At 41.9% G+C, this 13975-nt stretch overlaps 1 protein-coding gene across 1 annotated transcript in view; it reads right to left on the bottom strand.

Annotated features, from left to right (window-relative positions):
• Positions 1-13975, bottom strand: part of MGAT4D (MGAT4 family member D) — a 160320-nt gene that overhangs the window by 45864 nt on the left and 100481 nt on the right. Inside the window, exons 4-5 of the mRNA XM_044300768.1 lie at positions 5178-5311; positions 1264-1310 (exon numbers count right to left, since the gene is read on the bottom strand). Coding sequence (XP_044156703.1) covers positions 1264-1310; positions 5178-5311 — 181 coding nt within the window. The remainder of the gene's footprint in view (positions 1-1263; positions 1311-5177; positions 5312-13975) is intronic.

Here is a 13975-nt window from a genome sequence, read left to right as displayed (position 1 = left end):
GATCCTGTAAACTTATGGAAAACTCAGGAGAACCAATGAAATCGAGAAGGGGCCTCCACCTTGCCTCAAACCTATCACCCCGACCCTGTGAAGTAGCAATCAGTTCCTCCATCCTAACCAAAAACCTCAATTACCCAGCCCATTCACAGAGAGAGGGAGCGCGATCTGTCTTCCAGTGCCGCAGAATATTCATTCGGGCCGCTGTGAGGAAAAATCTTAAAGCATTTTTCTTTACCAGGGAAACAGAGCCAGGTATCAATGAGAGAAGCGCAAGATCAGGTGAGTTAGTGACCACTGAAGGCTAATGGCTATATTAGCATTATCCCTAGCTTCCCTGCCAGGTATAAACCCCACTTGGTCCCTGTGAAGGACCGTCGGGAGCACAGAATTAAGGCAGGAGGCCAATAATTTGGAATACATCTTAATATCACCATTGATAAGGGATATGGGACGATAATTACTACAGCAGGAAACATCTTTGTTAGGTTTCGGAATAAAAACTATATGCGCTTCCAGTGCCTGTTTCGGAAAAGGATTAGACTGGGAGATGCCGATAAAACTTTAAGGAAAGGAACAAGGGGGGTCAGCAAATGTTTTAAAAAAAGGAAGCCGCAAAGCCATCTGGGCCTGGGCCCCCCCCCTTAGGTTGGAAATGATCACTCCGTGTTCAGATTCTGTGAAATCATTCTCAATGATGTGACTTTTTTAATCCTTTTTTTTCTCATTTTATTCCATTTTAGGTATGTTGATATACTGTTGTATTAAATTAGTAATAGATAGTTTTTTTTTTTCCCTCACAGATTAATACAAAATCCATAAGAATAAAAATTGTGCCATGTCCCAACACATTCCATAAGATATATTCTTCCCCATCCACCCCAAAGCCTTGCTTTTAGGGGACAATATCATGTCTTGTTGAAACACTCTGCAGTGGCAAATAGGGTTTCTAGCGGTTCATATTACAGATCCTTAAGAACTCATTAAGTGGTTAAATCCTGCAATGTCAAATGGCTTATTTTTTTTAATGTAATATGGCGCTGTATGACAGGCCAATAATTATCCTACGTCTATGGGCCCCCTTTACTATGCAAGAGGTCTTAGGGTGTCTTCACCCGCGGCAGAGTTTGTGGCTGAAAATCAGTTTCATTCATTTGAATGAGGTGGAAGGCACATGGATTTCTGCAAGCTGAATTAGGGTGAATGGAACTGATTTTCAGTAGCGGAAAATTCTGCAACAGAATCTGAACTTGGCTAGATGCTCACCTATTCTTAATATTGTCAGCAAGTTCATTCACATACTGGGCATTCACCTGAAAAAAAAAAAAATGGTTAGCAATAACATACACATTAGTATACCGAAAATTTTATGAAAATACAGACTATGGCAAAATGCATAAATGTATAATGATAGAAGCACACAGCTGGAACGGTCCTTTAAAATGGAGTCTCCATAATAGGTGCCAAGCAATTGGTCGCGCTCACTGGAAACAAAAACATGTCCATACGTGTGGGAAAACCAAATTACCAGTATTTCTACAATCTTTCAATATCCAAGACAGGAAAAAATTCAAAACACAATGGAAGATTTTTTGACGTGTAATTTCCTCTGCAGAAATCTAAAGGGTGCTTTAATTTTTCTTTCATGCCACCCTCAGCACTTAAATAATCAAAGGGAAAAAAACTCCAGACAACCCTCTAACCCCTCATCTTATTAGTACACAGGGAAATCTACTTCTATATGGGTCACGTTTGAGAAAACAAACTAATTTTTTATAATAAATAAAATGTATTAAATAATAAAGTCCCAAGACACTATACAATGTACACTTGTCTGGTACTGTCACAGCCGCAGCTGCCTGTACAACAAACTTAAAGCACCATTTATGATGATGGGTGCATGCTGTAAAAAAAAATACATAAATACAATCTGCCGTGGAATAGTTTTTCGTCACTTACCAAAATACAAATCAATAGAAAATGTTATTATAATGTATATATATACACACCAAAACATAGCATCTACATCTACAAAACGAAGCCTCATTCAGCAAATATCAGACAAATGAAAAATACAAAAATATGAATGAAAAAGCAATGAACAGAAACAGAATAAAAAAATAAAATAAAATGTCCATGTCCCAAAGTTAGACCAGTCCTGAAAGACTTCATGTGTTGGTTGTAGCTTTGATAAGAATGCCAGTAGTTCTGGAGTTGCCTGTATAGATGGACTTTGATTATGATAGTAAACTAGTGCATTACACTAGGTTAGAAGATGCAGGCTATTAGTATCATTTATTTATATATAAGACAGAAAATATAATAAATAATAAAATTACAGGAATCCATCATCTATTGTTCTTCGTAAAGGAGAGCTGGATGAAGATATAAAATCATAAGAAGAATTTAATTTCCCAGAATCCACTATCCCAAAGGGGGAATTTAGCTACTTTCTTATATAGTTGTACTGCTTTATTTATTCATTATCCTGCCTTTTCATTTTGATTATAAGCCTTATGGTTACTAATGCAATGCAACATGCTGCTGACACTAGCTCTCAATAAAACAGAGGATGTCTTGCCAATCTCAACACGTGTACTAATACCTAGCAAAAACACACATCACGAATAGTATAAAAGGTAAAAAAAACTAAAGATACCGCATCTTATTTGACCATGTTAAAATCAGACATACAAAAAAAAAAATGTAAAAGAGGCAATCGCTTACAAAAAGGTACTGCCTCTAGACATAAGAATGTTAACACTGCTAAACAGGACACAACATACAGGAATACTAGGACTAGAACAATATTGGCCATGTGCAAAGAAACTCTCATATAAATGGTCAGGTCACATTATTATGACCACTTCCTACTTTTGACGTCGGTAGTATGTAGCTTATGAAGGAAGTATCATGAGCTGGCTTGGTGGGTATCCAAGGTGTGCGATAACCGATCTGCACACATTTCTCGTTGCTGTCATGGGTAAAAGGGGCAATTTATTTTTAGAGTTGTAAAAAGGGATAATTATTGACTTTCAGGCCAAGGGTGGCAGTAATTCTGAAAGGGTCCAGTTTGTGAGGTGTTCGTGTACAGCTGTGGTGAAAGTGTATAGTGATTGGAAAAATGGCACAATTACGAATAAGCAAAGTGGAAACTGCAGAGCACCAGATGCTACGGATGTGAGAGGTGAACGTCGGCTACAAAGGTGAGCAAGGGTAGACCTATTGGCTACAGTGGAGCAGCTCAACACCAAAATGAACCAGGGGCCTACTATTGAACGGATGGACATTGGTGCGTCAGGCATTTGGGAACGAACATCCTGCAACCATTGCTGGAAGAACACAAGCTGGTGGTGGCAGCGTTATGGTCTGGGAAATGTTTCTGTGGCATTCTCTGAGCCCGTTCATCCATGTGGAAGGCACTCTCAACCAATCTGGGCATGAATGCATCCTTGCAGATCACATACACCCTTACATGCTGATTGTCTTCTCCGGTGTGAACGGGATCTTCCAGCAGGACAACTGACATGTCACATGGCTAGAAATGTCCGACATTGGTTGGAAGAGCATGACCAAGACTTCCAAGTACTACCCTGGCCCCCTCTCCATGTGGTATAATAGAGTCATTCTGAACTCTAACGATCAGTGATTCCATCACCCAGCACTTTTTTTTATGAACATGGCATTATATATGGATTATACTGTGTGGCAGCAGAACCTATGCCTTACATCTCATATACAGGTGAAACTCGAAAAATTAGAATATCGTGCAAAAGTCCATTTATTTTTCATTGTTTCCCCGCCCCAGCCTCCGCCTGCCCTCCTATTCCTTTGCATCATCCTTCGGTCCAGCCAAGATCCCGATCCTATGCCCTGCATCGCCGGGCTGGAGCATGTGTACTGCTGTGCATGCACCAGCAAACGCCACATTGCCGCTGGTTTCGCGCCGTTCGCCGGTGCATGCGCAGTAGTTAAAGCGATTCAGTGCCAACAGTGGGCATCGCAGTGTACATGCCCCGACACGGTGAGGCAATGTGCAGGCGTGGGATCTTGGCCAGACCTAAGGATGACACAAGGGAATAGGAATGCATGCAGAGGCTGGGAAACAATTAAAAAAGGCAGAGCAGCCTGGGCTCCAACACAGTGAACGCCGCCCCCTGGGTACTTGCGAGTGCTCATTTGCATATGAATCAAAGTTCATTTTTCCAGCTTCTGCAAGTGTAAAGAAAAAGACAAAAGGTACCATTACATTCATGTAGAGGTGTGCTATAGGACAATGTAAGCACTGTATATGGCCATGTGGAGGTGACCGACTCCCTTTAAAATTAGAATTTTGCGAACAGGTCCAATATTCTAGGCTCAAAGTGTCACCCTCTAGTCAGCTAATTAATCCATACCCCCTGAGCAAAGGGTACCTGAGATTGTGACTTTGGGGTTTCATAAGCTGTAAGCCATAATCCCCCAAATTATAACAAATAAAGGGTTGAAATATCTCACTTTGCCTGTAATGAGTCTCTCATATGTTAGTTTCACTTTTAAGTTGCATTACTGAAATAAATGAACTTTGCACGATATTCACATTTTTCGAGTTTCACCTGTAAATCTTGTACAGTCGTGGCTCCGAGGAGATTCCATTCTTGGGAACAGTCTTAGTGTATGGCCACACAGTTAGGTTTGGAAGCCAAAATCAGGAGTGGATCATTAAAACAAAGGACGAATAAGGTTTATTTCACATGAGTGATATGGATTGTGTCAGGATCTGTCAGAAAAAAACTGATGGCTTTTCACGCAAGTTAAATCAGTTTTGTTTGCGACTGCGTTCTGTGTTTTCCGCATCCAGATTGTGTGGGTTTCAATCTACATCTCCTAAAAACCGCCAGTGAAAAGCGCTCTTCATCCGGATGTCTTCTGTTTTTCATGCAAGCCCCATTCGCTTCTATGGAGCCAGAGCTGCATGAAAAACGCAGAATATAGAACATGCTGCAATGTTTACGCAACGCAGAGATGATTTTTAAGAAAACAAAGCTCATGTGGATTCAGTCCAGATGCTGTGCGTTCACTACAGACACCGCATCCGGAAGGAAAACTCACTCTTGAGAAAGAGCCCTTAGAGAAATGGTGGAAAAATCATTTCATGCGCAAACCTATGCCAGGTAGTTACAGTACATGCAGTCACTTACCTCAGCTATGAAAACGATGACGACACAATCTTCTTTTTCTGCTGCAGACATCTCTGAGAAAAGGGAGCTCAAAGTATCCATCAGGTAGGTCTGCTTGTCTCTCTTTACAGTAGGGAGTCCAATAACTATGGACGCTGCAGATAAAAGTAGACACCATGTAATCACGTATCATAACTACCGGACTCTTCTGCAGTTTGATGGCGCGGTGTGTGAGTTAACAAGTACAATATCAGGTCTCCAATAGTAGTAATAACCTGCATCTAAGAAAAGAATATTCACATCAATACAGATATGGTACTGCCTGTAGGTATAGGGAGTCAGTATCCACTAAAGAATGTAGTATTTAAAGGATTGCCGAGCATTAGAAAAACATGCCTTTTTTCCAAAAACAGCACCACACCTGTCCACTGGCTGTTTGTGGTATTGCACTTCTACTCAAGGATGTGGTGCTGCTGTTGGAAGAAAGCGGCCAAGTTTTATTAACCCTTTCTAACCCGGAGATATTTTTTGTTTTTGCGTTTTCGTTTTGCGCTCCCCTGCCTTCCCAGAGCCATAACTTTTTTATTTGTCTGTTCACATAGCCATATGTGGGCTTGTTTTTTTGCAGGACAAGTTGTACTTTCCAACGCCACCATTTCATATTGCATATGATGCAGTGGGAAAAAAATCGTGAGATCAGCTGTGTTTCTGCCCGCAGCGCTGCACTATGGATCATTACAGCTCCTCCCCTACACTGTAGCAGGAGCAGGTCTGTTCCCAGTTGTCAGAGACAGCATGAGACCAGAGGAGAAGGCAGAACCAGTGTATCAGCGCTTCTGCCTTCTCCTCACACAGGTGAGCGCTATGCAGGGTGGACCCGGCTTGGGGGCAGAGGAGCGAAGAGCTGCAGGGTCAGGAGACCCCGATTAGCTCTGCCTGTATATAAAGCCCCCACAGCAGGCTGGTTTCCCCTGTAACTGGGGTTCCTTTGGATGCCCCATTTACAGTGGAAATAAAAAGTGTGTCCCCAAACGTCTTTCAGTGACCTCTTAGGGACAAATAATGTGGAAAAAAATATATTTAAAAAGAAGGTAACAAATGTTTTAAAAATATATTTAAAAAGAAGGTAACAAATGTTTTAAAAAAAGTCACAAATCAAAGGAAAAAATATGATGTGGCAAAAAATAGAAAATGATAAAATAAATAAAAAATAAAATACAAATAAGAAAAATGTGTTCACTGCCCCCCCCCCCCCCCCCCCCCCAACAGTGTTTTTATGATCCCTTGGGGGGAGGGAAATTATGTGGCAAAAATATATTTTAAAAAAATTTGGGGAAAAAAAAGGTGCAAAATAGTAGAGTGTTCATTGTCCTCTAACAGTCTTTTTATGTGGCAAAAATATATTTAAATAAAAGGTAATAAACCAATTATAAAAAAAATACAATAAAATATTATTAAAATACAAAAAAAAGGAGAGTGAAAAATTTACAAAAAGTGTCAGTGTCCGCCTTATTTGAAGCAGAAATATTAAAAATTAAGTTAAAAAAAGATTTAAAAAAATAATAAAATACATAAAAGAAAAAAAAAAACACTCACACCAACTAAAACCGTTACTTTTCCCGCCCCATTAACGTGAAACTATACATATTACATAATAAAACGACCGACACAAAATAGGTAACTAATTCTAATAATTTATTTTGGTGTCAGTTTGCATATTTAAAGAATAAGGAACTATAGTTAAAAAAATAAATAAATAATATATACTTTTTAAAAATGTTTTGTACAGTTTTCCCCAAACAAGGCTACTTTCACACTAGTGGCACAGAGTGTAGGGTGAACAGCTCGTCAGATCCGTCCTGCCACTAGTGACCGCGCCCCCCCCCCCCCCCCCCCCCCCCGGACTGCCGCTCCTTCCCTATTGCCTATAATGGGAGCAGGGGCGGAGTTTCAGAAGAGGCATGGCAGCAGACGGCGAGAGGCTGCCGGAATAAAACTACGACATGTCCGACATTCATTCCGGCAGCCTCTCACCGTGCCTCGCTGGAACTCTGTGGCAGGCAGGGGGCACACTGTCTCTAGCGGCAGGACGGATCCGGCAGGCTTTTCACCCGACGGAACGGCCTGCCGGAGGTCCGTGCTGTTAGTGTGAAAGTAGCCTAAAAATAAATAAAAAATTATAAGGCCCTATGTGTCAAGTGAAAAATTGTTGCAAAAATTATTTTGGTAGTCCCAACACAGAACGTTACATATGTACATAATGTTACAACCATTCGAACCACCATGTGTGCTAAATCACACAAAAAAAAGTGTATTTTCAGGCCTGGTTATTAAAGTGTTAACCATTAAGCACTTTCCCCACTAGTAAGGTTATTACATGGCGCCTGTAACTGGGGGGCTGGAGGAGGTAAATAACCAGTGAGCGCAGTCCTCTGCAGTGAAGGAAAAGGCTCATTTATGAATAGGAGGCAGGAAGGAAATGTTGCCACTTTTCCTGTAAAAATGACTTAACAAGTTCCTGCCACATGGCCCCCTCTGCCACCATCTTGCAGTTGCCGCGCTGTTTACACCTGGCAGTGCATGGCCATGGTTACATATAACTCTCCAGTCAATGACTGACTTCAGCAGTGACACGCTGCTTGTGGCCACATCACCGCTGAAGCCAGTCATTGGCTGGAGAGGTGTATGTGACCATAGCCATGCACTGCCAGGTGAAAACAGCGCTGGGAGCAGGTAAGTATAACTCTTCAGTTTCAGGGGCCATGTTGCAAGAACTTGTTAAAAATAATTTTACTGGGAAATCCCTTTAAGCCAGGGGCGGATTGGCCATAGAACTCACAAGGAAATTTCCCGGTGGGCCGATGCCCAGGGGGCCATCTGAGCCCTCCTCACGGCTGGCCAGTGAAAGTTTTTAGGGATGTATTTTGTGCTCATGGGGGCAGTCTTTTCTGATGTACTGTGGTATTTGGCTCTGTTGGGGTGGTATAATGTGCCACAATATGGTATTGCTGGCCCTCACTTCCATCAATTTGTATCAGAGTACAAAACGGGGCCACTTCAAGTTCCCAGTCCGCCCCTGCTTTAGGCCCTTATGAAACTGCGAGATATTCAGGTCAATTACTGGGAACAAGTCTTCATAGGAGCGCTCATTCATGCTAACTGGCCTGAATAATCGTGCCGCACCTATCTCTGTGTAATCGGGGATGTGCTACTGATAATCAATGTAACTAAATGAAGGAGGAGTGACTGTGATAGCGATCATTCATCCCCAGTCACTTCACATTGGCCTGTGTAGTAGGCTGATGCAAATGAGCACCAATCAACATTTTTTTATTTTATTTGCGGCCCCTTGAAATAGAGCAATGTGACAATGAGGCCCTCAGACCAAAAAAGGTTGTGCACCCCTGAAGTATGGTTCCAGTTACAGCTTTTAGTGGAGTGTAACAGGGGCATTTCCTAGAGCAGGGCTGGCCAACCTGCGGCTCTCCAGCTGTTGTAAAACTACAATTCCCACCATGCCATGCTGTAGGCTGATAGCTGTAAGCAGTCTAGACCTGCTGGGAGTTGTAGTTTTGCAACAACTGGAGAGCCGCAGGTTGGCCAGCCCTGCCATAGAGCAAGCATAGGGAGTATGGGGATAATAATCCATTCGTCGCCAGCACATCCCCATTTTACACAAATGTTGTGCTGCCAGCGAACGTTGAATTTTCGTGCTGCATAGAAGATGCTATTGCCCAACAAATGCTCATTTGTTTGGTGCTGGATGGCACAGTTACATGGGGTAATGAACAGGAACGAAGGCTTATTGTTCCTAATCACTGGTCCGTGTAAAAGGCCAATGCTCATTTTCCAGACACCTGGATAAGTGTAGTGTGAAAAGAGCACAGAATGTACTAAATGATAACACCTAAATACGATTTAATGCGTTTTGCACGTGCGTGATAAAAAAACTGAAGGCTTACAAACAACATCTCTTAGCAACCATCAGTGAAAAACGTATTGCATCCGCACTTGCTTGCGGATGCGATTTTACCGCAGCCCCATTCACTTTTATGGGGCCAGCGTTGCTTGAAAAATCGCTGAATATAGAACAGGCTGCGATTTTCACGCAACGCCCAAATGATGCGTGAAAACCAACGCTCATGTACACAGACCCATTGAAATTAATGGGTCCAGATTCCGTGCGGGCGCAATGCATTCACGTCACGCATTCCACCTGCGCGGAATACTCGTTTGTGTGAAAGGGACCTAACTCTCCATGACTAAGCAAAAGGAAGTTACTTGTCAATCAGTAAGTAGGGCCGCACACATGGCTCCTAGGCATCTAAAGATCAGAAATTTAAAAGAATAAATTACTAGTGTTACTAAAAGGAGTTTAATAGGAACCTGTTATGTTGAACATGGTGTCTGAGCTGAAGGCAGCATGTCATAGAGCAGGAGGAGCTGAGCAGACAGAGGTTATATTATATATATATATATACACAGGGAGTGAAGAATTATTAGGCAAGTTGTATTTTTGAGGATTAATTTTATTATTGAACAACAACCATGTTCTCAATGAACCCAAAAAACTCATTAATATCAAAGCTGAATATTTTTGGAAGTAGTTTTTTGTTTGTTTTTAGTTTTAGCTATTTTAGGGGGATTTCTGTGTGTGCAGGTGACTATTACTGTGCATAATTATTAGGCAACTTAACAAAAAACAAATATATACCCATTTCAATTCTTTATTTTTACCAGTGAAACCAATATAACATCTCAACATTCACAAATATACATTTCTGACATTCAAAAACAAAACAAATCAGTGACCAATATAGCCAACTTTCTTTGCAAGGACACTCAAAAGCCTGCCATCCATGGATTCTGTCAGTGTTTTGATCTGTTCACCATCAACATTGCGTGCAGCAGCAACCACAGCCCAGACACTGTTCAGAGAGGTGTACTGTTTTCCCTCCTTGTAAATCTCACATTTGATGATGGACCACAGGTTCTCAATGGGGTTCAGATCAGGTGAACAAGGAGGCCATGTCATTAGATTTTCTTCTTTTATACCCTTTCTTGCCAGCCACGCTGTGGAGTACTTGGACGCGTGTGATGGAGCATTGTCCTGCATGAAAATCATGTTTTTCTTGAAGGATGCAGACTTCTTCCTGTACCACTGCTTGAAGAAGGTGTCTTCCAGAAACTGGCAGTAGGACTGGGAGTTGAGCTTGACTCCATCCTCAACCCGAAAAGGCCCCACAAGCTCATCTTTGATGATACCAGCCCAAACCAGCACTCCACCTCCACCTTGCTGGCGTCTGAGTCGGACTGGAGCTCTCTGCCCTTTACCAATCCAGCCACGGGCCCATCCATCTGGCCCATCAAGACTCACTCTCATTTCATCAGTCCATAAAACCTTAGAAAAATCAGTCTTGAGATATTTCTTGGCCCAGTCTTGACGTTTCAGCTTGTGTGTCTTGTTCAGTGGTGGTGGTCTTTCAGCCTTTCTTACCTTGGCCATGTCTCTGAGTATTGCACACCTTGTGCTTTTGGGCACTCCAGTGATGTTGCAGCTCTGAAATATGGCCAAACTGGTGGCAAGTGGCATCTTGGCAGCTGCACGCTTGACTTTTCTCAGTTCATGGGCAGTTATTTTGCGCCTTGGTTTTTCCACACGCTTCTTGCGACCCTGTTGACTATTTTGAATGAAACGCTTGATTGTTCGATGATCACGCTTCAGAAGCTTTGCAATTTTAAGAGTGCTGCATCCCTCTGCAAGATATCTCACTATTTTTGACTTTTCTGAGCCTGTCAAGTCCTTCTTTTGACCCATTTTGCCAAAGGAAAGGAAGTTGCCTAATAATTATGCACACCTGATATAGGGTGTTGATGTCATTAGACCACACCCCTTCTCATTACAGAGATGCACATCACCTAATATGCTTAATTGGTAGTAGGCTTTCGAGCCTATACAGCTTGGAGTAAGACAACATGCATAAAGAGGATGATGTGGTCAAAATACTCATTTGCCTAATAATTCTGCACGTAGTGTATATATTCAGTATAATTTATATATTTAAACTGTATACACAGATAGCTGTCATCACTGATAGGACCATCTCCTAGACTTCAAAGCCCAAAATGAGCAGGAATTTAAATTAAATAAAAGTTATAATTAATATTTTTCCATACAACTATATATCAATCTGCACAGCCTCTGCTCTGTAACATGCTGCCTGCAAATTTATTTGTATTTTCATTGCGACAGGTTCCCTTTAAGCACCATCACAGAAGCCCAGTCATGCTTTTATGTGCTGCCTATTGGAGATTTATTTATGATGATATCAAGGACACATGCACGTACATGGCAAAAATAGCAGCTATACCACAACATTACTGTAGAATACATATTACTGTAGAACTCCTGCAGCTATTGAGCAACTTCGTACCAACCGTAGTGATATTCATTGTCTCACAGTGGAAAGTTACACTGGTTTGTCTAAAATCGGAGCTCAGGAATGCTACAATGTGGGGACTCGCTATGGTAGTCAGGACAAGCGGACTAAGCATAGAGGCAAAGACCAGTTTATAAAAGGATAAACAGGCACACTCTTATATGGGTCAATCTATTTTGGTTTATTTATAGTATTAAAATAATGTTGTAGTTGTGGGATGTTTTCTTTAAATAAAAAATTATATATTAAAATATGTACGAGTGCTGGCAGTAAAATATAAGATATATAGGATCAATGGTTCAAAGATAAGAGTCTATGAAAATGTCCTTTATGGTAAAAATGGTAAAATATAGAAAAAATAAAAAAGTGGGTAATCGCCACTAGATAGAAGATGAATGATGCGCATTTTATAATGATGCTTCCGTTTGAGGAATAGTCTTTCTTAAATCAATGAAGATAGGCGTTGATAATCTTGTATTGGGCTAGGAATGATCTTCTTTAAATAAAGACTTCAAGGTGTAAGTCACAATATATAAGTAGTACAAATAGCTGTATTATTGTACAATCCTATGGGAAGAAGAGATGCTCTGTGCCAGAGTGCGGCGTCCCGCACTGTGTCTGGCTGCAGAGATCACTTACCCACCAACCGGCGCTGTTGTCCCAGATCCTCCAATGACGGTCGGCTGTTCCTGGGAGAGTTTGTGGTGTCCAGCACGGTTTGGAGTAGTCTTCGGCGTACCTCATGTTGCCTATGACGCTGGGGGGAGTGGTTTGCGCGTCTGGAGTGCGACGCGGGCGGTCACGTGATCGCGATCTTCTCAATGTTTTTTTGGTACACCGTAGTTAGTGTTCTGACAATCCTCTATAGGCTTCTTAAACGCGTTTCGAGAGTCTCCTGAAACGCGTTTAAGAAGCCTACACTGCGGTGTACCATCCTAACCATACCAAAAGGAGCGCTCTGAAAAAAATATTGAGAAGATTGTTGTGATCACGTGACCGCCCGCGTCACACTCCAGACGTGCGAAGCAACCCCCCCCCCCCCGGCGTCCTAGGCAACACGAGGTACACCAACACATATTTTAATATATAATTTTTTATTTAAAGAAAACACCCCACAACTACAACATTATTTTAATACTATAAATAAACCAAAATAGATTGACCCATATAAGAGCGTGCCTGCTTATCCTTTTATTTCTCAATTTCTACTCCTCGGACTGGGCGAGTCAGACTTGGCAGCTTCTGCACCTCTACCATTTAGTAGAGCCGTCTACCCCACTTATCTCTGTAAAGATCAGTTTATAACTCAAAAACTTCAGTGTTTATTCACACTTTTTGCAAGTACACAGTACGTATTGGTGTTAGTTCACACCCAGATAGCTCAAAAACAAAACAGTCACCTTTTGTCGTGGGTGTTAATCCACACCTGACCGACATAGCTCAGAACAGAGCAGTCCTCCCGGATTCAGGCCTCCAGCCTGGCACAAGGCTCAAATCCCGGTACATAGATTGCCAGAGCTCCAATCTCAGAGAGAGAGAATTCCCCACACCTGACACTGCTGGCTGTTTTTTATAAGCCTGACAAAATCCGGCCTGGAACGTGGGGAATAGTCAACCACCCAGCACTTTGACTACTCCCAGTAAGAGCCGTCCCGGATCAGCTATTTACAGCCATACTAAATAGCAAAGTGTCAAACAGCAACTGCTGCTGACACATTAAAACTGGAGAAAACCACAGAAATAAGATAATAATGCACTTAGTAAAGTAGATGCAAGCACTATATATAGACAAAGTCCTCACTCTGATATAATATCTGAGACACTTAGTCAATATATTTTGATCAAAACACATATAAGCCCGCCTACCGAACGCCAAGGTGGTCTCAGGTCAGGCGGGTCCTACCTAAGCCGTTGGGCTATGTTCAGGAGCGCAGACACCGCACATATGGTGTGCTGCTCCTAGTCACCTCCATGATCATCAAGCAACCAATGGGAGGAGGAGCAAGCACACCCATATGTACCACCTAATCAAGGCGCTCTATTGGATAGGAAGGGCAAAAGTGCAGAGTAATGCTACTCCCAAGATAAAATAGGTGCGCATTCACACTTGAAGGTGCCACTCCCTCAAGCAAATACTACATAGACGACATAATACATAGTGCTTGCATCTACTTTACTAAGTGCATTATTATCTTATTTCTGTGGTTTTCTTCAATAATATGGCCAGGGACATCCGCACATTTGTATATAATATCGTGCAGGATGTTTTTATCTTAGTTTTTTCTGTGGAATTTTTTTGTCTATGTAGTATTTGCTTGAGGGAGTGGCACCTTCAAGTGTGAATGCGCACCTATTTTATCTTGGGAGTAGCATTCCTCT

Source organism: Bufo gargarizans, chromosome 1, assembly GCF_014858855.1.
Source record: "Bufo gargarizans isolate SCDJY-AF-19 chromosome 1, ASM1485885v1, whole genome shotgun sequence".
Classification (NCBI taxonomy): Eukaryota; Metazoa; Chordata; class Amphibia; order Anura; family Bufonidae; genus Bufo; species Bufo gargarizans.
The sequence above is the reverse complement of the archived record's forward strand: the minus strand, read 5'-3'. Positions and strand labels throughout refer to the sequence as shown.